The sequence below is a fragment of the Scyliorhinus torazame genome, chromosome 5 (assembly GCF_047496885.1).
Source record: "Scyliorhinus torazame isolate Kashiwa2021f chromosome 5, sScyTor2.1, whole genome shotgun sequence".
Classification (NCBI taxonomy): Eukaryota; Metazoa; Chordata; class Chondrichthyes; order Carcharhiniformes; family Scyliorhinidae; genus Scyliorhinus; species Scyliorhinus torazame.
In genome coordinates this window covers 200,063,252-200,089,846 of record NC_092711.1, presented here as the reverse complement: position 1 = coordinate 200,089,846, position 26,595 = coordinate 200,063,252, and the positions used below count along the sequence as shown (strand labels likewise).

The following is a 26,595-nucleotide window of genomic DNA, read 5'->3' as shown; positions in this document are numbered from 1 at the left end:
TTTAGGAAAGATGCGAAGGCATGAAGAGAGGGTGCAGAAAAGATATCCAAGAATGGTTCCAGGGATGAGGGACTTCAGTTACATCAATAGATTGAAGAAACACAATTAGGCCATTCAGTTACATCAATAGATTGAAGAAACTGAAGCCATTCGCCTTAGAAATTTGAAGATAATAAGGAGGGTCATGGAGGGTCTGAGCAGAGGAGGTAGTGAGAAACTGTTCCCACAGTGATGCTAAAATGAACATAGAACATACAGTACAGAAAAAGGCCATTCGGCCCATCGAGTCTGCACCGACCCATTTAAGCCCTCACTTCCACCCTACCCCCATAACCCAATAACCCCTCCTAACCGTTTTTTGGACACTAAGGGCAATTTAACATGGCCAATCCACCTGAATTGAAGTGTCCGGTCAGCCATGGTCATGTTAAATGACAGAGCTATCTTGATAGGCTGAATGGCCTAATTGTGTTCATGTGTTTCTATGGTGGAAGGGTCAAGAAACGAGGGCACGTGGCAGCACGGTGGTGCAGAGGGTTAGCCCAGCTGCCTCACGGTGCCGAGGTCCCAGGTTCAATCCCGGCTCTGGGTCACTGTCCGTGTGGATTTTGCACATTCTCCCCGTGTTAGCGTGGGTTTCGCCCCCACAACCCAAAAATGTGCAGGGTAGGTGGATTGGCCACTCTAAATTGACCATTAATTGGAAAAAATTAATTGGGTACTCCAAATTTATTTTAAAAAAGGAATCGGAGGGCACAGGTTTATGGAGATTGGCAATTGAACCAACGATGACATCAGGAAAAATACTCACACAGCGAGTAGTTAGGATCTGGAGTGCACTATCTATGAGTGTGGTGGAGCCAGATTCATACAGCGAGTGGTTAGGATCAGGAATGTCCTGTCTGAGAGTGTGCTGGAGACAAGGTTGCACAGTGAGTGGTTAGGATCTGGAATGTACTGTCTGAGAGTGTGGTGGAGGCAGATTTAATCATGGCTTTCAAAAGGGAATTGGATAACTATTCAAAGAGAAAAAGAAATACAGGCCATGGGGTAAAGGGCAGGGCGAAGGACAAGTTTCAGAGAGCTAGCAAAGACAAGGTTGGCTAAATGGCCTCCTTTTGCACTGTAACCATTCTATAATTCTACAGTTCAACACAGGGAGAGGTTTGGCGTGCCTTTAAGCAATCAACCTGTTTGTAGTAAGATGCTTCAGCCTGAGCTCTCCCAACACTCAGAAAAATCATAAACTGGAGATGAGCAGATGGACGCGGGGAGCTGTACCTTTAAAATTTGGCCGGATCCGTGCGTCATAGCCTGAGGTTTTTCCCATTAGTTTGTCGAGGAAATCAGACGGTGATGATGGCAATGACCTTCTCCCGGTGGACTTTGTCTCTGCCTCCTTGGATGACACTGGCCTGTGGGGTAGAACAATACAAACTTACTGAGTACTTGATACTAAATCTTTATCCTTTGGAGGCTGATTGCCCTCCACTCCTTCAAAACTGGAGGAAATGTTATGTTTACAATGTTATCTTTACAACAATCTTCAATGCAGTGTGAGGAAAAGGAGCTGGACCAGCCTCCTGGGGGATACATCGAAACCAAGAGACAACCCATCATCTCTCGCAGTTCACCAACCTGGAGTAAGAGGATTCCCAGAGAGGAGACAACGCTGGAGTGAGACACCGACAGTCCTGAATTTGGTTCAGGTGGGAATTCTGTGCAGTGGGGGAATGAGATGCTGCTTTTCCTACTTTTTTTTTGCGCCTCCCGGAGTTGTTAAGCTTTCTTCCTTGCATCTAAGCTATGTGAGTACAACTTGCTATCAATTTATCGGAGTAAATAATTAAATCATTGACAAATTAAATTTTTTAAAAGTTTGGACAGAACTGGCGGGGCTGGTGGTGAGCCATGACTGTAGCATGTGGGGATCTGTGGAATGCACTGCAATCCCAGACAATCATACTTGCAGAAAATGCAGTGTAGGCAAGTTTGGCTCCGATCGGCGCAGAATTCCCCCGTCGGGACAAAAACGGGATAGACGTCGGCTGACAGACCCACTCCACTCCCATCAGCTGTTGCTGGCTTCATGTCCCGCGCCAGCGGGAAGATGCGAACAGCTGATTTCCATTGATTTGAATGCAATTAATGGTCTGGAAGCTCAAATCTCCACCACCATCCACGGTTATGCTCCGATTCCCACAGCGGGATCTCCATCGGGCAGGTTTTGGTGTAAGTATTGCCAAGCGGGATACTGGCACTTTGGACCCTGAGGAGGCTCAAGGAGGTTAGCCCATTGCTCAGTGCTCCTCTGCGGCCTGTGGTTAAGTGATTTCACTTCCTCTTTGATGCACGATCAATGACCACTAAAGCGAGGCTGTAGTCCAACTGAAGGATTTAATAAGCAAGATGTTTCCCCCAGCAGCTCAGGTACAGAAAGAAGGCTGCTGGGGAGGCACGGGCTCTTATACCCCACTTTGCAGGGCGGAGCTACCATACAGCTTGACCAATAGGAAACATACAATTTCTACCAATGGTGTTCCAGCATTACCAGGTACCGTAATACCTCTACACAGACTACCACACTCACCCCCTGTTAAAATAAGAGGGCCTTGATGACGGTGGTTGCGGTCATGTCAGGGCAGGGGATGGCGAATGGGAACCGGGAGTACTCGTCAATCACGTTCAGGAAGTATGTGTTGCGGTCGGTGAAGTCCATGCTGAGGCGTTCAAAGGGATGGGTGGTGGCTTGATATTACAACATGGTAACATGGTAGAAATTATAGTTATGGAGGTACCGTAATACCTCCGTACAGAATTTTGTAACTATTTACAGATTCACAATTAACTATATATACTTTAAAATGAAGCAATCAGTCGATCGGGGACCCTGGTCGTCCTCTGTGATCGTCAAAGCTTTGGTGGTGACGCCGGAGGAGGCTCGGGTGTCTGTGACTCCGGGAGCGTGGCCTCGATCTCTGTGGCAGCTTCAACACTCCTAGATGGCGCTGGTGGGGAAAAAGGTTGACCTGGGGCAGCACGGTAGCCTTGTGGATAGCACAATTGCTTCACAGCTCCAGGGTCCCAGGTTCGATTCTGGCTTGGGTCACTGTCTGTGCGGAGTCTGCACATCCTCCCCGTGTGTGCGTGGGTTTCCTCCGGGTGCTCCGGTTTCCTCCCACAGTCCAAAGATGTGCAGGTTAGGTGGATTGGCCATGATAAATTGCCCTTAGTGTCCAAAATTGCCCTTAGTGTTGGGTGGGGTTACTGGGTTATGGGGATAGGGTGGCGGTGTTGACTTTGGGTAGGGTGCTCTTTCCAAGAGCCGGTGCAGACTCGATGGGCCAAATGGCCTCCTTCTGCACTGCAAATTCTATGATGATGATGATGATAATGGGAAGGGAGCGTCTGCAGGGTGCGTCGGTGGGTGGGGGGGCCTAGACGGGGCCGGCGGAAGGACCGATCCTCCTGTAAGGTGCACCGGTGGGAGGGAGGGTGGAACTGGTGGCTGGGGTGTGCGTGGGAATCCGGCGGGCGCCAGGCCTCGTAGGGACACCGTATCTCGTCGGGGTCCGCCACGTAGGCGTACTTGGGGTTAGCGTGGAGAAGATCGACCCTCTCGACCAACGGGTCCGACTTGTGCGCCCGCACGTGTTTTCGGAGCAGGATGGGTCCGGGAGCTGCCAGCCAGGTCGAGAGCGAGGTCCCAGAGGAGGACTTCCTGGGGAAGACAAGGAGACGTTCGTGAGGTGTTTGGTTGGTCGTGATACAAAGCAGTGACCGGATGGAGTGGAGGGCATCCGGGAGGACTTCCTGCCAGCGGGAGACTGGGAGATTCTTGGACCGTAGGGCCAGTAGGACGGTCTTCCAGACCATTCCGTTCTCCCTCTCTACCTGTCCGTTACCCTGGGAGTTGTAACTGGTCGTCCTGCTCGAGGCGATGCCCTAGCTGAGCAGGAATTGACGCAGTTCGTTGCTCATAAAGGAGGACCCCCTCTCACTATGTATGTAAGCGGGGAACCCGAACAGTGCAAAGATGCTTTGGAGGGCCTTGATGACGGTGGTTGCGGTCATGTCGGGGCAGGGGATGGCGAATGGGAACCGGGAGTACTCGTCAATCACGTTCAGGAAGTATGTGTTGCGGTCGGTGAAGTCCATGCTGAGGCGTTCAAAGGGACGGGAAGCCTTTATCAGGTGCGCTTTCTCTGGCCAGTAGAAGTGCGGTTTGCACTCCGCGCAGATTTGGCAGTCCCTGGTGGCTGTCCTGACCTCCTCGATGGAGTAGGGCAGGTTGCGGGTCTTGATAAAGTGGAAAAAGCGAGTGCCCCCCGGGTGGCAGAGGTCCTCGTGGAGGGCTCAGAGGCGGTTCCCTTGTGCATTGGCACATGTGCCGCGGGACAGGGCATCAGGAGGCTCGTTTAGTTTCCCGGGACGATACAAGATCCCGTAGTTGTAGGTGGAGAGTTCGATCCTCCACCGCAAGATCTTATCGTTTTTTATCTTGCCCCGCTGTGCATTATCGAACATGAAAGTAACCGACCATTGGTCAGTGAGGAGAGTGAATCTCCTGCCGGCCAGGTAATGCCTCCAATGTCGCACAGCTTCTACTATGGCCTGGAACTCCATTTTGACTGAGGAGTGGCGGATTCCGGAAGCATGGAGGGTACGTGAGAAGAAGGCCACGGGTCTGCCCGCTTGATTGCGGGTGGCCGCCACAGCAACGTTAGACGCGTCGCTCTCGACCTGGAAGGGGAAGGACTCATCGATGGCATACATCGTGGCCTTTGCAATGTCTGCTTTGATGCGGCTGAAGGCCTGGCGGGCCTCTATCGACAGGGGAAAAACTGTGGATTGGATCAGGGGACGGGCCTTGTCCGCATAGTTGGGGACCCACTGGGTATAGTAAGAGAAAAACCCTAGGCAGCGCTTCAGGGCCTTGGAGCAGTGAGGCAGGGGGAACTCCATAAGGGGGCGCATGCATTCAGGGTCGGGGTCTATAACTCCATTTTGCACTACATAGCCGAGGATGGCTAGGCAGTTGGTGCTAAACACGCATTTATCCTTGTTATACGTAAGGTTAAGGATCGTTGCGGTCTGGAGGAATTTTTGGAGGTTAGTGTCGTGGTCCTGCTGGTCGTGGCCGCAGATGGTGGCATTATCGAGATACGGGAATGTTGCCCGTAAACCGTACCGGTCAACCATTCGGTCCATCTCGTGCTGGAAGACCGAGACCCCGTTAGTGACACCGAAGGGAACCTTTAAGAAGTGGTAGAGCCGCCCATCTGCCTCGAAGGCAGTGTATTTGCGGTCACTAGTGCGGATGGGGAGCTGGTGGTAGGCGGACTTAAGATCCACCGTGGAGAAGACCGTGCAATGCGCGATCCTGTTGACCAGGTCGGATATGCGGGGGAGAGGGTACGCGCCCTGCTGCGTAAACCTGTTGATGGTCTGACTGTAGTCGATGGCCATGCTATGCTTCTCCCCGGTCTTTACCACCACTACTTGAGCTCTCCAGGGACTGATGCTAGCTTCAACGGCTCCTTCCCTCAGTAGCCTTTGTACCTCTGACCTAATAAAGATCCAATCCTGGGCACTGTACTGTCTGCTCCTGGTGGCGGCGGGTTTGCAATCCAGGGTGAGGTTCGCAAACAGAGAAGGCGGATCGACCTTGAGGGTCGCGAGGCCGCAGACAGTGAGAGGGGGTATAGGGCCGCCAAATTTGAAAGTTAGACTTTGGAGATTGCACTGGAAGTCTAAACCTAGGAGTGTGGCCGCGCAGAGGTGGGGAAGGACGTAGAGCCGGTAATTTTTAAACTGCCTTCCCTGGACCGTGAGGTTTGCTACACAAAACCCTTTTATCTCTACTGAGTGGGAACCGGTGGCCAGGGAGATTTTTTGATTAACGGGGTGGGTGAGGAGAGAACAGCGCCTTACCGTGTCGGGGTGTATGAAGCTCTCCATGCTCCCAGAGTCGATTAAGCAGGACGTCTCGTGCCCGTTGATTAGTACTGTTGTAGTAGCAGTTGAGAGTGTTCGAGGCCGGGACTGGTCCAGGGTCACCGAGGCTAATCGCAGCAGTTGAGTATTCTCTTTGGGCGGTGTGCGGTCAGCCCAGCTGGGGTCCTGGGAATCCATCCAAGATGGTGGCTCCCATTGGTCGCACATGCCTGGGGGTGCACAAAATGGTGGCGCCAATCCATCGAATGTGGCGTCCGTGGGCAAGATGGCGGCGCCCGGGGGCCGCACGTGGCCCTGGAGGAGGAAGATGGCAGCGCCCACTGGCTGCATGGGGACCGTGGAGAAGTTTGTGGTGGCGGTCCACATTCGCCACCGGAGACCGCGGCGACCACATGGGCCTGGCATACCACCACAAAGTGGCCCTTTTTACCGCATCCCTTGCAGGTGGATGCGCGGGCCGGGCAGCGCTGCCGGGGGTGCTTGGCCTGCCTGCAAATGTAGCAGCGGGGCCCCCCAGGGTTGCCAAGCCGCCTTGCAGCACAAGCTTGTGGGGGGATGGGAGATGTCTTGGGGTTGGCTGCGGAGGGGTACCACGCTGCCCAGGCGGCTGCCTCGCGGTCGGGAACGTAAGTTTGGGCGTTTCGGGAGGCCACATCCAGGGAGCCTGCAAGGGCCCATGCCTCCTTGAGGCCTAAGGTGTCTTTTTCCAACAATTGCTGGCGGATTTGGGAGGACAGCATACCTGCTACGAAAGCGTCCCGGATCAAGAGTTCTGTGTGGTCGTTCGCCGAAACTTGAGGGCAGCTGCAGTTTCTCCCCAGCACCAGGAGCGCACGGTAGAATTCTTCCAGCGATTCCCCAGGGATTTATCGCCTCGTTGCTCGCAGATGTCGGGCGTAGACCTGGTTTACGTGGCGAATATAATGTCCTTTTAGCAGTTCCATTGCTGCATCGAAGTCATCTGCGTCCTCGATGAAGGTGTAAATCTCCGGGCTCACCCTCGAGTGTAGAACTTGCAATTTCTGTTCTCCCGTGGGTGTGTTTTCGGCCGTTCCGAGATATCCTTTAAAACATGCCAGCCAGTGCTTGAAGGTTGCCGCTGAGTTTGCCACATGGGGGCTGAGTTGCAGACATTCCAGCTTGATTCGAGATCCATCCTTTTAAATCTAGCTTATTAAATTGATGCACGATCAATGACCACTAAAACGAGGTTGTAGTCCAACTGAAGGATTTAATAAGCTAGATGTTTTCACCAGCAGCTCAGGTACAGAAAGAAGGCTGCTGGGGCGGCATGGGCTCTTATACCCCGCCTTGCAGGGCGGAGCTACCATACAGCTTGACCAATAGGAAACATACAATATCTACCAATGGTGTTCCAGCATTACCAGGTACCGTAATACCTCTACACAGACTACCACACTTTTTTCTAACTGCAGAAAGCACTTTGCATTTTTGAAGTGGTCAGCAGCTCCTAACACCAGCGGGATGCAGTCCCAATTCTCCGCTGGCGGGAGCACATTTTCTCTGGAAGAGAATCGCAGCCTTTGTTCCAGGAGGCAATCATGTCCCTTTAGTTGGGGAGAAGTAGATTAATGGTCCTGTCAGCATCAACTAGACCGAGGTGGAGGTGGTTGACAGATTCAAATTCCTAGGTGTGCACATTACCAATGGTTTTGATCCATCCACGCAACGCTACGACCAAGAAAGCACAACAGCGCCTATACTTTCTCAGGAAACTAAGGAAATTTGGCATGTCCGCATTGACTCTTACCAACTTTGACAGATGCACCATAGAAAGCATTCTATCTGGCTACATCACAGCTTGGTGTGGCAATCGCTCAACCCAACACCAGAAGAAACTACAGCGGGTCGTGAACACAGCCCAGTCCATCACATGAACCCGCCTCCCATCCACTGTCTACACCTTCCGCTGCCTTGGGAAAGCGGACAGCATAATCAAAGACCCCGCCCACCCGGGTTATTCCCTCTTCCAACTTCTTCCATCGGGCAGGAGATACAAAAGTCTGAGAACACACACTAACAGGTTCAAAAACAGCTTCTTCCCCACTGTCACCAGACTCCTAAACAACCTTCTTATGGACTGACTTGCTCTCTTCACACATATTCTCTGAGTAGTAAGACACTCATGTCTGCTTCACCCAATGCCTGTGTTATGTATTTACATTGTATATTTAAGAATGTCTTTTTCTCATGTATGGAATGATCAGTCTGAACTGCACGCAGAACGATACTTTTCACTGTACCTCGATACACGTGACATTAAGAGCAAATCCAATCCAATCCAAGACAGGAAGATATGACTACAGGTCAGGCTGGCATGGGGAAACATGTAGTGAGGGAGGAACATCAGCCCCTGACCTTGATAAACAGGTACAAAAGGTGCTTGCTGGCTGTATGAATGATGAGAAGAACTGCAAGGTGGATGAGAAGGCTGCCTATGGTAAAGGATGCAATTCAAGTTGGGGATTAAATCTTCTTTGGTTGTTACCTGAGCCATGCGCCAGTTGGCATAGGGTAAAACAAATTAGAGATCAAAGGATGTGCTTCAAAGAATGGCGTGGGAAGAAGAGGTTCCCTAAAGAGAGAGACAGAATGCCAAAGGAGGTGGGGTATCCCTGATAGTAAAGGATGACAGAAGGACTTTTGTGGGAAAGGATCAAGCATCAGATGATCATGAAGTAGAATCATATGGATCAAAATTAGGCATAGTAAGAGGCAGAAAACACTGGTGGGAGTAGTTTATAAGCACCTAACAGCCATTATACCATTGACCAGAGCATTTAAAACAATAAATTACTGGCGCTGTAACAAAGGCAATATAATTATTATGGAGGCTGCAATTTTCATGTCGACTGGGGCAATCAAATTGGCAAGATTAGTCTAGAAGAGAAGTTTGTAGAATGTTTTCATGACAGTTTCTTGGACCAATATATTTTGGGACTGACTAGATTTAATATTGTGTAATGAAGCAAGTATAATTAGTAATGTCATCATAAAAGATCCACTGGGAAATAGTGATCATAATATGTGGAATTCCATATTAAGTTTGAAAGTGACATACTCCAATCACAAACATGAATCTTAAACATGAACAAACCCATTACATAAATATGACATGAGCGTTGGCTAAGGTTAATTGGACAAATAGATTAAAAGATATGGAGGTAAATAAAAAGTGGGAAACATTGATAGAAACAATTCAAAAATGTTCAACCAAAATCCTATTTATCAAAAACAAAAACTCAGCACAGCCAGAAAGATCCATCTGTGGCTCACTCAGGAAGTTAATGATGGCATTAGATTAAAAGAGGCTCACAATGTTACAACAACAAAACACAGTAGCCAGTTTGAGGATTGGGAGTAAGGGCCATTAAAAGGTTGATAAAAGAATGCAAGAGTAAATGATCCAGGAGTAGAAAGAAAAACAGATCGGAAGAGCAAAAAGGAAGGGAGGAGCTAATGTTGTGTTCCATCAACATGGAACAGAAACCCAATGCTTTATATGTTTGAAAGCTTTAGCATTATTGCCATTTCTTATTTTTAAACTGGATTTTTCTGCTGAACAAGTTGAGATAGTTGACCCCCTTTCTCCAGAACAAAACAAATTTCCACTCTCACACCTTGTTATGCCTCAGGAGCTACTAACAGACAACCTGTGACCGGCCAGACAAATTTCAAGGCGAACTATAGGAATGCCATTTGCAATTTCTCAGCCAGTCTTGCTGGCAGTCTGTGGGTATACTGAGACAACAGAACCCTCAACATAAACACACCCCTTTCAACCCACAAAGGTTAACACATTATCAGTCCTCAATAAAAGCAAGCCCATTCCAGATGTTGGATGAACATCCTTTTTCAAAGTCATTGTGAAGAAGGAAGGTTACATGACTCAAGACTCTGGCCTTTTCAATCTTTTCACGTTACTGTTCTGAGCTGAACAGGCAGTTTGCTGTTTTACCATCTAGCTGGCAAGTCGCAAAGAAGCCGATTCTGTCCAGACAGGACACTCGGCCTATCTAACTGGACTCTGCTGGGAGATTTTGTACCATTGCCTCCAGAATGGATTCAATCTCAGCGTGCCTACTTCACCTTGCGACATCAACACCAGCTGTAAAGTGAATCCTACAACCTCAGTCTCAACCAGCCGAAGTAGAAATGGCTATGTGAAATAATTGGACTCTGACTTTGGGACGCAAACTCACGTGAACCAATATTTGGTTTTTCTGTGGTCCAGGTGTTGTAAACCTCCTGTCCTCTCTCCCCCATTTGGCTGTGTGAATATGGACTGGGGCAATGGAAACAGTCCTTTCACAAGTTCAGAATAAACTGTTTTTTGAGTTAATCCTAATTCAAGTTCGCTGTGGATTATTTGTAAAATTTGATCACGCAAAAATAGAGGAGTTGTAAAAATACACTACCACTTAGTCTCAAAAGAAGGTAATTCAAAATACCTTCTGCTTCCGGACAACTGAATAAAGGAAAACAGTCCTGTTCGAACAGACTCCCTCTTGGCTGTAAAACCAAAGTAAACATTACCCCTCAGAAGCAGAGACAAGAGAAATTATCACGGGGAATGAGGGAATGGCAGAGATTTTGAACCAATATTTTGTGTCTGTTTCAACAGCAGAAGATACAAGTTTCATACCAGAAATAAATGATAACCTTGGGGCTAGACAAAGTGAGGAAATTAATATCAGCAGAGAGAAACAGCACAATGACACAGTGGTTAGCACTGCTGTGTCACAATGCCAGGGACCCGGGTTTGGTTCCAACTTTGGGTGGCTATCTATTTGGAGTTCGCACTTTCTCCCATGTCAGCGTCAGTTTCCTCCAGGTGATTCGGTCTCCTCCCACAGTCCAAAGATGTCCAGGTTAGGTGGATTGGCCATGATCAATGCGCAGGGTTACGGCAATGGCGTGGGAGAGTGGACCTGAGTAGAGTGCTCTTTTGGAGACTCCATGGGCCAAACGGTTGCCTTCTGTACTAAAGGGATTCTATGAATCTATTAAAAAATTGGAGAAAATTAGGGGACTAAAATCGAACAAATCACCAGGATCTGATGGCCCCCCTCAGGCTTTATAAGAGAGACCCACAGAGATAATGGGTGTGCCAGCTATGGTTTTCCAAAATTCTTCAGATTCTGGAAAGGCCCATTAGATTGAAAGTTGGTAAACTTTACACCACATTTCAAAAAATGAGAGAGAAAGAAAGTAGTGAACTACAGGCCAGTTAGCCTAATATCAGGTGTTAGGAAAATGCTCAAATCTATTATAAAAGATGTCTTAACAATACGCTTAGAAAAGCATAGTATGATTAGAACACATCAACATGGTTATACAAAAGGGAGATCTTGTTTGAGAAATTCCTCAGAGTTTTGAGGATGTGAATTGTAGGGTTGATAAATAGTATTTGCATTTCCAAAAGTAATTCCATTAGGTGTCAGGCAAATGACTAACAGGTAAGATAAGGGCTAATGAAGATCGGAGTAATAATTTAGCATGGTGTTACAGCACCCTGGGTTAGTGAGTGCTCACTTCCAGCCCCACAGACCCCGGAATCCCAACATAAGTGAATTAATTTGTGTATTTTCCTGAGAACCCTTGAATGCTCCAGTGAGCTACAGGCATCAGGTTTATAAGTAAAACATTAACATGCTGTTTATTTATAACAAGAGTAAAAGATGAACATATAATGGAAATAATGGGACAATGGTCTCCTCATTTAACTATTCCCAAAATCCCATCCCACCCTCCACCCAGACACACACAAGTCAAACACACAGTAAGGGGCAGGTAAAGGATTTAAAATAACAGGGAATGAAAGGGTATGGGAGATTTGAGGTCCTTTGCTGCTGAGGTTAAGGTCCTTGTAGGTGGTGATCTCTTCACAATGCGAGGTGTTGCAAACAATTGGCGAGTTTGAACCTTTTTAGGACTACCATCTATTTGAACTCCCAGACTGTCGGTCTTCTGGGGAAATCAGCTTCACCCAGGTGATTCAGGTCTGTGCAATTCTATCATGCAACCACGCTCAGTCTCCCGGAGATATTTCTGGAGTTTTCTCCCTGAACGTTTACTGCAGATTTTACATCCACTCTGCTGTTCAACTGCTTGCCTGGCCTCTGTGCAGAGGTTCTGGCTGTATCATAAATGGAGTCCACAGACAAAGCTTTTCCCAGCCATTCAGACAGAGGATTAAACTGTTACAAACCTGTTGGGAGAAGCTGCTTGCAGCCTTTCAAACCAGTGGTCCCCTTCACAGGTCTGGCTACTGCCTGCAGTCTCTTAGATAGCCTGCCACAGGTCTGACTGGGAGCCTCTTAAATCATCTGGGAGAGAGAAACCTGAGAGAGAGTGCCTTAAAGGTGCTCCCTGCCTGTAATAACCTGCACAGGACTCATCCAGCTGGGGATGATTGCTCCCTGTGTTCAATTGGACTGTATTAACACAGCACTAGCATAAAAGGCTGGGAGCTGTAGAGCTAGCTAAGCTAAAAAGGAATGAGGACCTGGTGAAAGGTAACTGGGCCCTGTGCATGCATGATGATGTTGCTGAAATAAAAGACTTTTAAGAAGCTTGTTGGACTCTCCTGGCTTTATCACATTGACGACGATGATGAATTGGAGCTGTCCGCATGCTGCTTGTTCGGCTGAGCTACCTCCCCGGAATTTAAAAAAAAAATAGAGTGGACTATGTTAGAGTTCGTTTCTGTGGTGTTTTTTTTTTCGGAGCCTGTAATGTATGGAAGGCGAGCACCGGGTCGAGTTTTTTGCTGCCGGCTTGTGAAGTGTGTCTGCTGGGAGTGATCTGGAGACTGACGTGTCCGGCAGTCTGGGTGTGGTACCTTCTGAGTGACTTCCAGTGTGGGTTGTGTAGTGTTTCGTCCATCTCTGTCTGCTGTTGTTTCCTGATGCTGGCAGAGTGGTCCACCGGTGAGTCTGTTCTCGAGTTGCCGCCGCCATTTTGGAACATCATTCTGGTCGTGAGTACGGAGTTGTGTTTGGAAGACTGTTCTGCGGCTGCTCGGACTGTGGGATTTGCAACTGCTCGGACTGTGGGATTTGCAACAGTGATATTTTGCCTGCGGGCTGACAGTTATTGTACGACTGCAGGTTTTGCGCCTAGAGACTCTGGTGTGGAGTTTTCTGGACATTCCATATGTGACTTCTGGTCCTGTGGCAGCTTGCATGCAACCCTGCTGTTTTTTTTAAATTTGTGCTGTGTGTTTATTTGCCTGTGTAGAGGTGCTGTCAGAATGTCGGTGTGACAGCTCCCTGGCATTTTGGTAGGTGCTATATTTTTAGATAGAATTTAGAGTGCCTGATTTTTTTTTTAAATTATGAGACATTGTCCAAAGTTCCCCGCAACTGTTTCCTCTGTGGCTGGAAGGCATGCCATGCCGATTGGGCCTTGGGTTGATGGGTCTGATGCCATGGTGCGTGCTGTCCCCGGGTTTGGCTGTTGGCGGCTTTGCCCCCTGTGTGACTGGTGAGGGTGTTGGGTCGGATGTAATGCTTAGTGGAGTACATGCCTGCCCATTCTGCTTCCCCGTTCGGTGACGATTTATCTGAACCAATTATTTATTTATTTTTTGTTTTTTTGTCTGGCCACTGTGGTGTTTGCACCCGTTTGTTCCTCCTCCTCTATGATTGTTCTCGCGAGGGGTTTTCGGACTTTGGTGGGGGGAGGGTATAATAACCTGCATAGGACTCATCCAGCTGGGGATGAGCGAATCAGAGGCCAGCTGCCATGACCGCTGTGTGATTCCCGTGTAAAAGAACATTTTGTTAAAGAGACTGAATATCCAGTGGGTTTTCCCACCATCAGCTCCAGCCGGATTCTCCCATTTTTTTCACTGGAACCTACACTTTGCAAAATTATGGGAAGATTCTGCCCTAAACATCTTTTTGGCTGCACAAAGTATTACCTTAAATCCCTGAGTGTTCAAGCTGTCTGATGAGCTGGACACCTCAGAGCTGTCATTAGGGCTCACTTCAAATTGTCCAGCACCTCGACAGCCTGAGAAACATAGACCTTGAAAGTTTTTGTTCAAATCCTCTACCTTATAGTCTATTAAGTTGAATTACATCATCCTTAGCAGATATTACCTCTTTGTGTAAACCCCTTCCCTTTTTAATAAGGCTCGATCATATCTCTTTAATTATAATTATTATCGTATTGCGGATTGACGTATTTTGTGAGTATCTAGCTGGTCAATTGCTTTTTGCAATACTTTCCAATATCAATGCCTCTAATGACTTTAACTTGTTCGATTGTTTCAAATTTATGTTTTAATAAAAAAGGATTTAAACTTTAACTATATGGTCAGCTTCAACTACTACTCTGTTTATAATGGGGAACATCAAACGGTCAAAGCCTTATTTTTTTATTTTCTTAATATCAGCAAAAGTTGAATCTTGTAAGAGTGATGTTCGCAATATTACAATGAGGTTGATTAGTTATTTTAAACCAATTAGTAATGACCTTTGAACCATCGAATCCCTACAGTGCAGAAGGAGGCCATTCGGCCCATCAAATCTGCACTGTTCCTCCGAAAGAGCATCCTACCTAGATCTAACCCCGTAACCAACACATCTTTGAACACTAAGGGGCAATTTAGCATGGCCAATCCACCTAACCTGTACATATTTGGACTGTGGGAGGAAACTCACACAGACACAGGGAGAAGGTGCAAACTCTACACAGACAGTCACCCAAGGCTGGAATTGAGCCGGGGTCCCTGGCGCTGTGAGGCAGCAGTGCTAACTACTGTGCCATCATGCCACCCATGATAGAAATTTGTTCTGTACTATCTAGAGCCAATGTGTGATGAACCCTTCCCTTAAAATAAAAACCAATGCCCTTTTGCAGACTCGGGTGACCCCGCCATGTTATGATACCTTTCCAATCTTTCATTTCGAAAAGAAGAAGTCATTTAGAATGTAGAACAAGTCAGGTTATTAATTTTTTTTGTGGATTACTCCTTTTCTGGGATATCTCTGTCCTTTCTGACCCTTTGTAGCAGTCCGTACCAGTGTGGTTGTCAGAGGGTTTTGAAAAGTTTCATCTGGTGTAAAGCGTCAAAGGTTACCGCTATGTGTGTGCAAAGGTTTCTGGGTAAGGTAACCTTTATTCAATTCTAAGGTATAATGTCCTATAATAATAATCTTTATTAGTGTCACAAGTAGGCTTATAATAACACTGCAATGAAGTTTCTGTGAAAAGCCACTGGTCGCCACACTAAAGCACCTGTTCGGGTACACTGAGGGAGAATTCAGAATGTCTAATTCACCTAACAAACACGTCTTTCGGGACTTGTGGAGGAAACCAGAGCACCCGGAGGAAATCCACGCAGCCATGAGGAGAACGTACAGACAGTGCCCCAAGCCAGGAGTCAAATCTGGGTCCCTGGCACTGTGAAGCCACAGTGCCAATCATTGTGCTACCACAATTATATATGAAGGCTACTTATTATCTATATTTCACCGAACTAATCTCTGGTCTGTATTTTTGGGATGGCTGGGGCTTGACTCCTGCAATCCGGAGACGGCGGAGAACGCATCCATACCATCTCCAATAGCCCGCTGCCATTTTAAGCACAAGTAAGCGTTGATCGGCAGCAGATGGCATTTATGCCCGCACCTGAAAAGAGGTCCTGACTTGTTCAGCAGCCATCCAGACACAATGCTGCAGAGGTACTGCAATGCTGTGTCTGGGACTAAGTGCAGAGAGCCAGTGTGAACTGAAGTGACAGGGGTCTCAGAGAGCAAAAGGTAGGGGATGCTCTGGAAGGTAGCGAGGAGGCGACTCGGTAATCAGGGGATAGGCCGGGAAGGGGAATGAGGTCTGGAGGTATCCAGTCTATGAGGGGAGAACGCTTGTGGTGAATGTGGTAATTTCAGTTATATTGTGTGTATACAGTGTAGTAAGGTTTAAAAGCCTGGGTTAGTGTGTGTTTGACTGCTGCAGTAATTTGTTTATAATCCTGATGTACAAGACAAGCAGACACTTTAGCCACAAAGGATAATTAGATCATAGAATTTACAGTGCAGAAGGAGGCCATTCAGCCCATCGAGTCTGCACCGGCTCTTGGAAAGAGCACCCTACTTAAGCCCACACCTCCACCCCATCCCCATAACCCAGTAACCCCACCCATCATTAAGGGCAATTCTGGACACTAAGTGCAATTTAGTATGGCCAATCCACCTAACCTGCACGTCTTTGGACTGTGGGAGGAAACCCACGCACAAACGGGGAGAACGTGCAGACTCCGACAGTGACCCAAGCCGTGAATCGAACCTGGGACCCTGGAGCTGTGAAGCAATTGTGCTAACCACTGTGTTACCGTGCTGCCCGTAGCAATGTAAAAGTTGGGCTAATGGAATTTTGTTTATATAAAGAAGGTACTCTGGGGAGTAGATAATTAAGAGACATTGCGCGGGATTCTCTGACCCACTGTCGGGTTGGAGAATCGCCGGTGGGGGGGCGGCGTGAATCCCACTCTGCCGCTCCGACGCCGGCTGCCAAATTCTCCAGCGCTGGTTTTCGGGCGGGGGCGGGGATCATGCCGCGCCGGTCAGGGGCCGTTGGCACTGGCCCTCCCTGGCAATTATCCGGGCCCCAATGGGCCGAGCAGCCGCCCGTTTTCGGCCAGTCCCGCCGGCGTGAAATGGACATGGTCCATCCCGGCGGGACCTGGCTTGTCGGCTGTCTAGTGGGGTCCTCGGGGGGGGGGAGGGAGGTGCGGGGGGATCTGGCCCCGGGGTGAGGCCCCCATGGTGGCCTGGCCCGCAATCAGGGCCCACCAATCTGCGGGCGGGCCTGTGCCATGGGGGCACTCTTTTCCTCCACGCCGTCCTGTGTAAAGCTCCGCCATGGCCGGTGCGGTGAAGAATCCCCTGCGCATGCGCAGGAAACACACCGGCGGTTCCGCGCATGCACCACCTCACGGAGGCCCTTCGGCACCGGCTGGCACGGCGCCAACACCTCCGCTGCCGGCCTAGCCCCCGGATGTGCGGAGGATTGCGCATCTTCCGGTGGCCCTACGCTGGAGTGGTTCGCGCTGCTCTTGGAGCCGGTGTCGGGCCATCGCGCCAAGTGCTGGAGAATCCCGCCCATTGTGTTTAGCCTTCGTAAGATGATGTAATTAATTGGAGGAGCGAGGGGCTGCAGCAGTTTGGAGTTCAGTTTTGATCTGTCCCTGAGCAGACTAGTAGTTTCTCTCAAAGATATCTCATTACAGCAATTATTCCTTGGTTGGCTAACTGTATTTTAAGAGTAGATTTTGACCTGTGGTTTTGCTTGAGTGGAGATAAAAGATAGCAGTTAGGATTGAGTGTTTCATTATCATTGTTAAGCTCTCTTTAACTGATAATTGTAAGTTATGTTCTTTATGATGTTTTTTATGATGTTAAAGTTCGTAATAATTGTCATGATATTCAAACACATACATCATGATAGACACACCAACAGACAAATCAGAACACACAACACCACAACCAATGACAGAAAGATATAAAAGCACAGACACGACCCCCGGTGGTCAGTATTAGCTGCAGAGGAGGACCAGGACACATCTGCCACCAAACACACTCAGGGAGACAGCACGTGCAGAGTATCCAGAACGAACTGTATTATAAGAGTTAAAATAAAATAGAGTTGTACCACATACAACTGTGTTGGCTCATCTGTGCACCAGAGCACCCAACACCACATGGTACAGGAGTGGATCGATACCTGCCGGCATACCTCAGTGTACACAGACAACCAGCAGTGCCCAGGCAAAATGATAGAGCTCCCGGTTCCGCAGCCGCTCCAGTGCTACGGCGATCTCCGCGAAAACTGGGGGCGATTCCGGCAAGTTTTCGAATTGTTCCTGGTGGCAGCTGAACTCCAAGACCTGGATGATAGCGAAAAAATTGAATTTCTCCTCACCATCGCCGGTGCAAGGGCAAGAGAAATATTCACAAGGTTCAGGTTCTTCAGGAGGCAGCAAAGGTACGATTACCAGGCATTCCTGGACAAATTCTCCAAGTACTGTGAAGAAAACGCAATCCAATCGGCAAGTAAAGGTAAGAAAAGCTGCAGTACTCACCTCGTGGCTGGGATCACGGAGCCCGAATTCCCAGAGGCCAAAATCCCGGGCCTGAGAGAGGGCTGGGTCGAGGTCGGCGGCCATCTTGCTAAAGGTATCACGCTAGCACAGTTGCGCGAGCAGTGCGCAGAACCGGAAGTTTCGTTTGCGCATGCGCGAGATGCTGCGCATGCGCAGTCAAGAAAACGACCATCGGTAAAGGAACAGCGATCTGAGCATGCGCAGTCGCTTCCTACGTGCTACATACCGAGCGTCAGGATGTCAGAGGCCCCAGACTGCACCAATTTAAAGGGGAAACGTCCCAAATCCAATTTAAAAGGGAAACGTCCCAAATCAAAAGAACAAAAATCTGTTAAAGCTGTAAAACAACCTTCCCTCACCTGGAATGACAGCACATTGCCGCAAATTGACCCAGGAGATGAATTTGACCTCCGAAGAACCCTCCGACAAGCAGTTACCTACGCACAAGCCGATGATTCCGACCTCGAATACTTCGATGACGATCTTTACAGTGTTTCCGGACCTCGCGAGCCCAATGATAGCTCCGTGGTCCTATACGACTATGACTCGGACGAACCTTTCGTGTTGCACATTGGCGGCCCCCACATTGAATCCGACGCAGATGCGGATTCATTTTTCGGATTTGAGGATCTTCAATCCAGCAGATATGACGTCCCAACTTATCAGTACCGGATGATGCTGCAGCCTGACATTAACAGACAGGGAGCGGTGCAAGCACACGGAGAGCGCCCTGCTGCCACACAGAGCGTGGTCCACGTCCCGCTCAACGTTCCCGACTCTATGAAAGAAGCAACGCAAGACTCCAGAGCGCAGTCCTCGCATGAACCAGAAGTGACTCCAGTGTCACAAGCCTCCACAGCAAGCTCGTGGACAGACTCCACAATTGCAGAAATGCAAGACTCCAGACCGCAGTCCTTGCACGGACAAGAAGTGACTCCAGTGTCACAAGCCTCCACAGAGAGCTCGTGGACAGCCTCCACGATAGAAGCAACGCAAGACTCCAATGTGCAGTCCTTGCAGGAACAAGACCATGAGGGTCTAGCAACCTCTTCTGACCAACCAGCGGCAGACGATGCAAGTCTGCCATGCTCACGTGAACAGCAAGAAGGCTATAACAGCCTACCATGCTCCACTACACAGCAGCATGACCATGACGGTCTCTCATGCTACAATGAAGGGCACAGCGCTGAAGACTGTTCAAGCCCAACTGAAGACAAGCCAAAGGAATCGCCTCGTCCAAGCCCGAAGAAAAAAGGTTTATGCGCTGACCTTCAGGATCATTATAGCCGAACAGAGATTAATAATGCTGCACGGCCACAGAAGGATGCTGAGGATTTGCTAAAGAAATTAATTGAATGTTTAACTTGCAAGGAGCAGACTGAGAATTGCCAGTGTTTTAGTACGGATCGAAAAAATGGACAAGACGTTGATCCTCAGGTAATGGAAATAACACAACCTGAATCATATCTACAGCAGGGACAAATGTCTCCCTTCAACACAACGCCGCAAAGTCCCAACTTCGGAGACCAGCAGTTAGTCAGTAATGACTCTTCAAACCTTGAGGGGAACATTAATTGCATTGAACCTATACACACTCCACTGATAAATGAGCAGAACATTGGAGCAAGAATCCTGAGGACACCGACATCGAGTAGCCAGATAACGAATTTAAAACCCACAGCAGTTTCAAGTGAACCAAGTGTGCTTTCCACTAATGGTGAAGATGCAGATAAGGTCGACCTGATTATCCATTGTACCACACTAACCCCAGTGATTAAGCAGTTATGTATGGGGAGTATAATGTGGGCAATTGAGAACAGTAAAAGAGAGACTGTGACCATGCCAGTCCCAGCAAAATCAGACCCAGAGACCATGAAGGCATGTACATTAGACAAAGATACATATGAGGTACCTGAGAAGAAAAGTGAAACGGAATGTTCTTTGGAAAATAGTACAATGTCGATAGAAACATTGGATCCTATATTCAAGACCATACATATGGGAGAATTTGGGGGTAATAAACAAGGTTCTGCAATGTCTGGGGGAAGATTTAAAATTCCAAAGAAGAAAAGCCCAAATGAAGGACAACGGCAAGACAATGACAGTCCACCGACATGGTGTGCACCACCAGATGAAAACTCTGACAATTTACCCAACCCTAGTGAACAGCAAGCTGCTAATGAGGATCTATCCACGGGATGTGAGACGAGTGACGACAGCATCCCACTTCCCATGCAAAAGGTGCAAGGTGTTGGACCTCGCATAGTGCGTACCGAGGCACTCGACGATCACGGTGGGACCACTGACGACTGCGGTGGCGGCGCACCGCTTCCACCCTCGATGGCTCGAGCCTCTCCACTGGTTGGTGCATTCCTGCATGTTCCGACTCCAGAAGTGCAGCTTCAGGGAATCTCGGCTGCCTCCAGTGAACCTGTTGGGACTCCGGACGGGAGGCATCGATGGAAGGCAGACCGGACTCCAGATGGGGAGCAGCCAAGCGCCGACTCTGATTTGCGCACGCCAGACCTTGCTCCGGACGGGCGGTGTCGCGGCCTCGGTGATGGCACGCTCAGGGTGACGGCGGATGCCACGGCAACAGGGAATGGATCGCGTGGCAGTCCCACTGGGTCGGCAGTGGCAACCAGCACCGGCGGTCCAAGATGGACACACCAATTCGCGCCATCGCCAGACGTTGATGCGAGCAACAATTCTCTCTCCAAGGCGACATGCTTCGACGTTTCTCTGCGGAGTCGCCCTTCCGGCACAGCAGGTGGCCGGAACCAGCGTGCACGGTCTCGGCCAACTTCCACATCTGGCACAGTCATCGCCTTGCATGATATTAGTGATGGTGCTACTTCGATGGCAACGACCCATCGGCTACAAGATGCCGTCCACCACAAACATAAAAAGAAAAAAGACTCCACCTTGTTCCTGGCATGCAGGGCGGATGGATTGGTGCGTAGGCGCAATCAGCGAGCTTTGCGCCGCCTTCCACGCTCGCAACTGAACCGTACGCACACGCCGGATCCTCCACTGGTTCCCAAGGATGGCTTCGTGGAGATGCCACGGATCATGCCCCTTTCATCGCCACCAGAACCAAACCACAGCCAAGGCACCACTAACAAAGATGTTGAATGTTATATTTGCGCGAATGAAAAAACCAAGCACTGCACGAAGTACAACAAATGGTAAAGTAGAGACTTCGGCAACAGCATCACCTCCAACAGTCCAAGGTGAACCAGTGTGACCCCAAATCTCCACAGCCGTTTTGTTTTGATATACCATATCCCAATTTGTGCGTGAAATCACTCCTGGAGCGAACTATCCTTTCCTCACAGTCTTACAAGTTAGATAAAATATTGGGGTTTCTGACTGTTATTCTAGCAACTGTTGGGGTCTGGTCTGGGATTGTAATAAAATTAGTGGCTCTTTACCAGGGCTTAAAAGCATAATTCTTTGTTTGGCTTGTGATTATTGAATTTAAAGACATTGAGTGTCTGGAACTGGTGCCAGGCATTACAGTTTAAATAGGGAGTGACTGGTACAATGGCTCTCTGTTGCAAAGAATTTCCCAGGTGTAGGTCACTTGGGTTGGTTTACAAAGTGTGATTAAAAACAAAGATTTTGAGTTTGGCGGTCTTCAGGCAAAGGTGACTTTATGTGAAGGGGTGAGAAAGATGGGGAAAAGTTCAGCATTTAAATTTGCTGGAAACACAGCCTGAATCATTGGAATTAGCTGAAATCAAATTACAAGTGAAACAACTAGAAATACAGGCAGAAGATAAACGGAAAGAAATGGAACTGAAGAATTTGGAAATGGAAGAAAAAGAGAGGGTGGCTATGGCAGAGGAGGAATAAAAGAGATTGGAAATGGCAGAAGCAAAGGAAAAAGAGAGAATGTTTCAAAAGGAATGAAAAGGAGGAAACTTGATGTAGAAATGGAAAGATTAGCAAGTGCAGAAAGGGATAAGGAAAGGGAGAGAGAAGCAATGGGAAAAGATAGAATTTGACCTTCGGAGGTGTTATAACCTGCCTGCTTACCACTGGCTGGGGACTAATGGCAGTCCCACAATCCTTAGGGAGTATGAGCTTCCCCAATGAGGGGAGTGGAGAAATCATTAGCAGAGTCCCTGCATAAATAGAGCTGGCCAGAATGGACCAGCTAGAGAGGAGTGAGCAGCAAGAGAGTACTGCTGCTGTTGTGTATATATGAATTGTAAATAAATGTTATTCCTTTCTATTCTACAAACTCATGCTGGATTCTTCGTGGCCCTCACAAAACTGGTGACGAGGGTTAAAGTGGATAGCTGTCTACGCTGCTGAAGCCACCTCCCTGGATTTTTGTTGGATACAGGTTGGAATTTTTTTTTTCTGTTACACCATGCCTCTTTATGGACGTTTGGATGTCTTTGATGCTGCGCTGGAAAGTTGGAACCAGTACGCACAACGGGTGCGTTACTATTTCTGGGCAAACCACATCACTGAAAATGAGTGCAAGGTGGTCATATTGCTCACTGCCTGCAGCCCGCATACTTTTAGGGTGATTAGGAACCTTATGTACCTAGCTGCGCCGGACACCAAAACGTTTGTTGAACTTGTGAACTTAGTGGGGCAACATTTTAACCCAACCCCGTCCACGATAGTCCAGCGTTACCGGTTTAATACCGCTGATAGGACCCCAGGAGAATCCCTTGCAGAGTTTCTATCCAGGCTATGCAGGATTGCGGAGTACTGTGACTATGGTGAGACCTTGTCAGAAATGTTACGCGACCGTTTGGTTTGCAGTATTAACAATGCGGCCACCCAGAGAAAGTTGTTAGCTGAGCCAACATTGACTTTTCAACAGGCCATTCAAATAGTATTGTCCCGAGAGAGCGCAGAACGGGGAGTGCAGGAGCTACAGGGAATGGAGGTGCACGCCTTAGGGTGCAACCCCTTCCATCCATAAGCGTCTCCCCACACCCCTGCGGTACCTTGGGCGGGGTGGCGTCCGGATTGACGCCAGTGGCCACCAGACGTTCCTCCCCAAAGGGAGCCTTCTCCAGAACTGATGGATGAGGAGCCATCTCAGTGTCAGACTTGTAGGCGCCGACCACGTCGCGGACGCCGGTCCTGGTGGTGTCAGAGGCGTAGTCGTTCCGACAGAAACTGGGACCAGCCCAGGAGCTGTACCTTCCATTTGGACGAAGCTGCGACGACTACCCCCGAGGACTTGGAGACGAGGACGACTACCTGCAGCTGCATTATGTGGCAGCTCCCCGTATGGCTCCCATTAAGGTCACAGTATGGGTCAATGGTCACCTGCTTGAGATGGAGTTGGACACTGGCACAGCAGTCTCCGTGATCACCCAGAGGACATTCGACCGCATCAAGCAGGTTATACAGACCCTTACATTAACTGATACACAGGCCAGGTTGGCCACCTACACAGGGGAATCATTGCACATTGCAGGAACTACGATGACCCCTGTTGTTTATGGATGCCAGGAGGGGCATTTCCCACCTATTGTGGTGCACGACCATGGGCCTAGCCTGTTGGGTCAGGACTGGTTGCGCCTTTTGCGACTGCAGTGGCAGCACATCCTCCAAATAGGTTCTGGAGGGTTAACGGAGGTACCAGGACGGTACCCAGGTGTATTCCAGCCAGGTTTGGGGAAAATAAAAGGGGCCGTAGCCCGTATCCAAGTTTAAGCAGGAGCCATGCCGCGCTACTTCCGTGTGTGCCCGGTGCCTTTACACCTTGCTCGAGAAAGTAGAAGGGGAGCTCAATCGCTTGGAGTCCTTGGGTATTATCAGGCACATACGTTTTGCTGACTGGGCAGCGCCAATTGTACCTGTAATGAAGCCAGATGCCACAGTTCGTTTGTGCGGCGACTATAAACTTACAGTGAATATGGTTTCTCGGCTCGACCGATATCCAATGCCCTGCATAGAAGATCTCTACACAAAGCTTGCAGATGGTCTTTCTCTCTCGAAATTACCGACAGTCACGCCTACCTACAGTTGGAGCTGGACCCTGCCTCGCGGCCATATGTAACTGTGAATACACACCGGGGCCTGTATGAATATACACGGTTGCCCTTTGGGGTATCCTCTGCCTGCACATTTGGGGTATCTCTGCCTGCGCTATCTCTCAACGCATCATGGAGGGCATCTTGAGAGGTGTGTTACTGTAGACAACATTTTAATTACAGGGACGTCGGAGCAGGAACATTTTGAAAATTTGGAGGCTGTCCTTAGATGCTTTTCAGAGGCTGGAGTCCATTTACGTCATACAAAGTATGTCCTTCAGGCAAAGGAAGTAGTCTACCTGGGTTATTGGGTGGGCCATGAAGGTTTGCACCCCGACGCAGAGAAGGTGCCCACAACTCAACAGGCCCCCGCCCCGACTGACACTTCGCATCTTCGTTCTTTTCTCTGCCTCCTAAACTATTATAGGAAGTTCCTCCCCAATCTGGCAACTACGCTGGCTCCATTGCACCTTCTGCTAAAGAAGAATCACACCTGGGTTTGGGGACAGCCGCAAGAAAACGCTTTCCGGTGGGTAAAACAGCTATTGTCGTCGTCTGGGTTACTAACTGTGGTAGTACCAGGTATTGCGGTACCTGAGAGGCTGATGACTATTGGTTAGACCCAGGAGTCTACCATTGGCTGTATTATGTAGCTCCGCCCTGAAGGCGGAGTATAAGAGATGGTGCCGTCCCAGCAGCCTTCACTTTCTGTATCGAAGCTGCTGGGGAACAGGTTCTAGTCGATTAAAGCCTTCGGTTATGAAATCACTTCGTCTTGAGTGAAATTGATTGCGCATTACTAACCCACTATGATTCTGGAAAGTTTTTGCTCATCACGTGTGATGCATCCCCGTATGGTATTGAGGCTGTCCTGTCCCACAAGCTGGAGAACGGGGCCGAGCGGCCGACACCTTTCGCCTCCCGCACATTGACTGCAGCGGAAATGAAATACGCGCAGATCGAGAAGGAGAGTCTGGCGGTGGTCTTTGCGGTGAAACGCTTCCACCAGTATGTGAATGGCCACCACTTCACTATCGTGACTGATCATAAGCCTCTGCTGGGAATTTTCCGAGAGGATAAGCCAATACCGCCCATTGCTTCCGCACAGATCCAGCGCTGGGCTTTGTTACTCGCTGCCTATGAATATTCTCTAGAGCATAAACCAGGGACCCAGATAGCGAATGCCGATGCACTGAGCCGATTGCCTTTATCGACCGGCCCCATGTCGACCCCCACGACCGGTGAGGTGGTTGCAACTCTAAATTTTATGGACTCCTTGCCTGTCATGGCATCACCGTTCCGTGAGTGGACCCAGACGGAGCCAGTCCTGTCAAAGGTTCGGCACATAGTCCTGTACGGTGGGCAGTATAGACAGCTCCCAGGCGAGTTGCGGGCATTTTCCTCCAAGCTGTCAGAATTTAGCGTGGAAGACGGTATCCTCTTGTGGGGGACGCGTGTGATTGTCCCAGTAAAAGGACAGGAGCTGATAGTAAAGGACTTGCACAATGGGCATCCAGGTGTGACCAAAATGGAAAATGTTGGCCCGGAGCTCTGTCTGGTGGCCAGGCCTCGACACCGACATTGAGAAGGTGGCCCAAAACCGCTCCATTTGCCAGGAGCATCAGAAGCTTCCGCCAGCCACGCCCCTACATCACTGGGAATGGCCAGGGCGGCCTTGGGCGCGCTTGCATGCAGATTTCGTCGGTCCTTTTCAAGGATCCATGTTCTTTCTATTAATCAGTTTAAATGGCTAGAAGTGCATAAGATGGTAGGCATAACTTCCTGCGCAATAATCGAGAAGATGCGTTTGTCTTTCAGTACGCATGGCCTCCCGAGGTGCTGGTCATGGACAACGGCACTCCGTTCACAAGTGAGGAGTTTGCGAGGTTCATGAAGATGAACAGCATACGCCATATCCACACCGTTCCATACCACCCAGCTTCCAATAGGTTGGCGGAGTGCGCAGTGCAGACATTCAAGCGGGGCCTCAAGAAGCAGTCTCGGGTCTATGGACACGAGACTGGCTCGTTTTTGGTTTTCATACAGGACCACTCCACAAGACTGTTAAAACAAGATAAGGCAGTGGGGTTTAGTAAAGTGGAAAAAAATGTTGGTTTCAGCGGAAGAGGTGTAAAAGAATGCACAGCCAATCCCGAGATAGGTGGCTAAGCAGGTGTCAGATCTTTTTACAGAATTTCTTTCTGGGGGTAAAGTTTACTTGTGGGTATAAGGTGGAGTACATAAGGAGATTGAGATCTTAAGGGATACAGGAACAAGTTAATCTTTAATGGTTAGAGATAAGGAGATGTAGTTCTGAACGAGCATTGTCAGAAGAGTTAGCAATGTGAAGAATTAGTGGTGAGTGGAGTAGCATGCCACTTCGTTAGGTAAGGTTAGAGAGTCCGGTGAAAAGTGGTGAAGTAGTGGTAGGAGTAATTGAGAAATTAACTTCTTGAGGAGTACAATTTATCCTGGGTGACAATATAGCTG

General features: G+C 48.9%; 1 protein-coding gene across 2 annotated transcripts in view; it reads right to left on the bottom strand.

Annotated features, from left to right (window-relative positions):
- The window catches only part of LOC140420875 (glycine receptor subunit alpha-4-like), a 168,458-nt gene that overhangs the window by 109,087 nt on the left and 32,776 nt on the right, over positions 1-26,595 (bottom strand). For both annotated transcript variants that reach the window (XM_072504974.1, XM_072504975.1), the window contains exon 2: positions 1,282-1,415. In XM_072504974.1, coding sequence (XP_072361075.1) covers positions 1,282-1,415 — 134 coding nt within the window. The remainder of the gene's footprint in view (positions 1-1,281; positions 1,416-26,595) is intronic.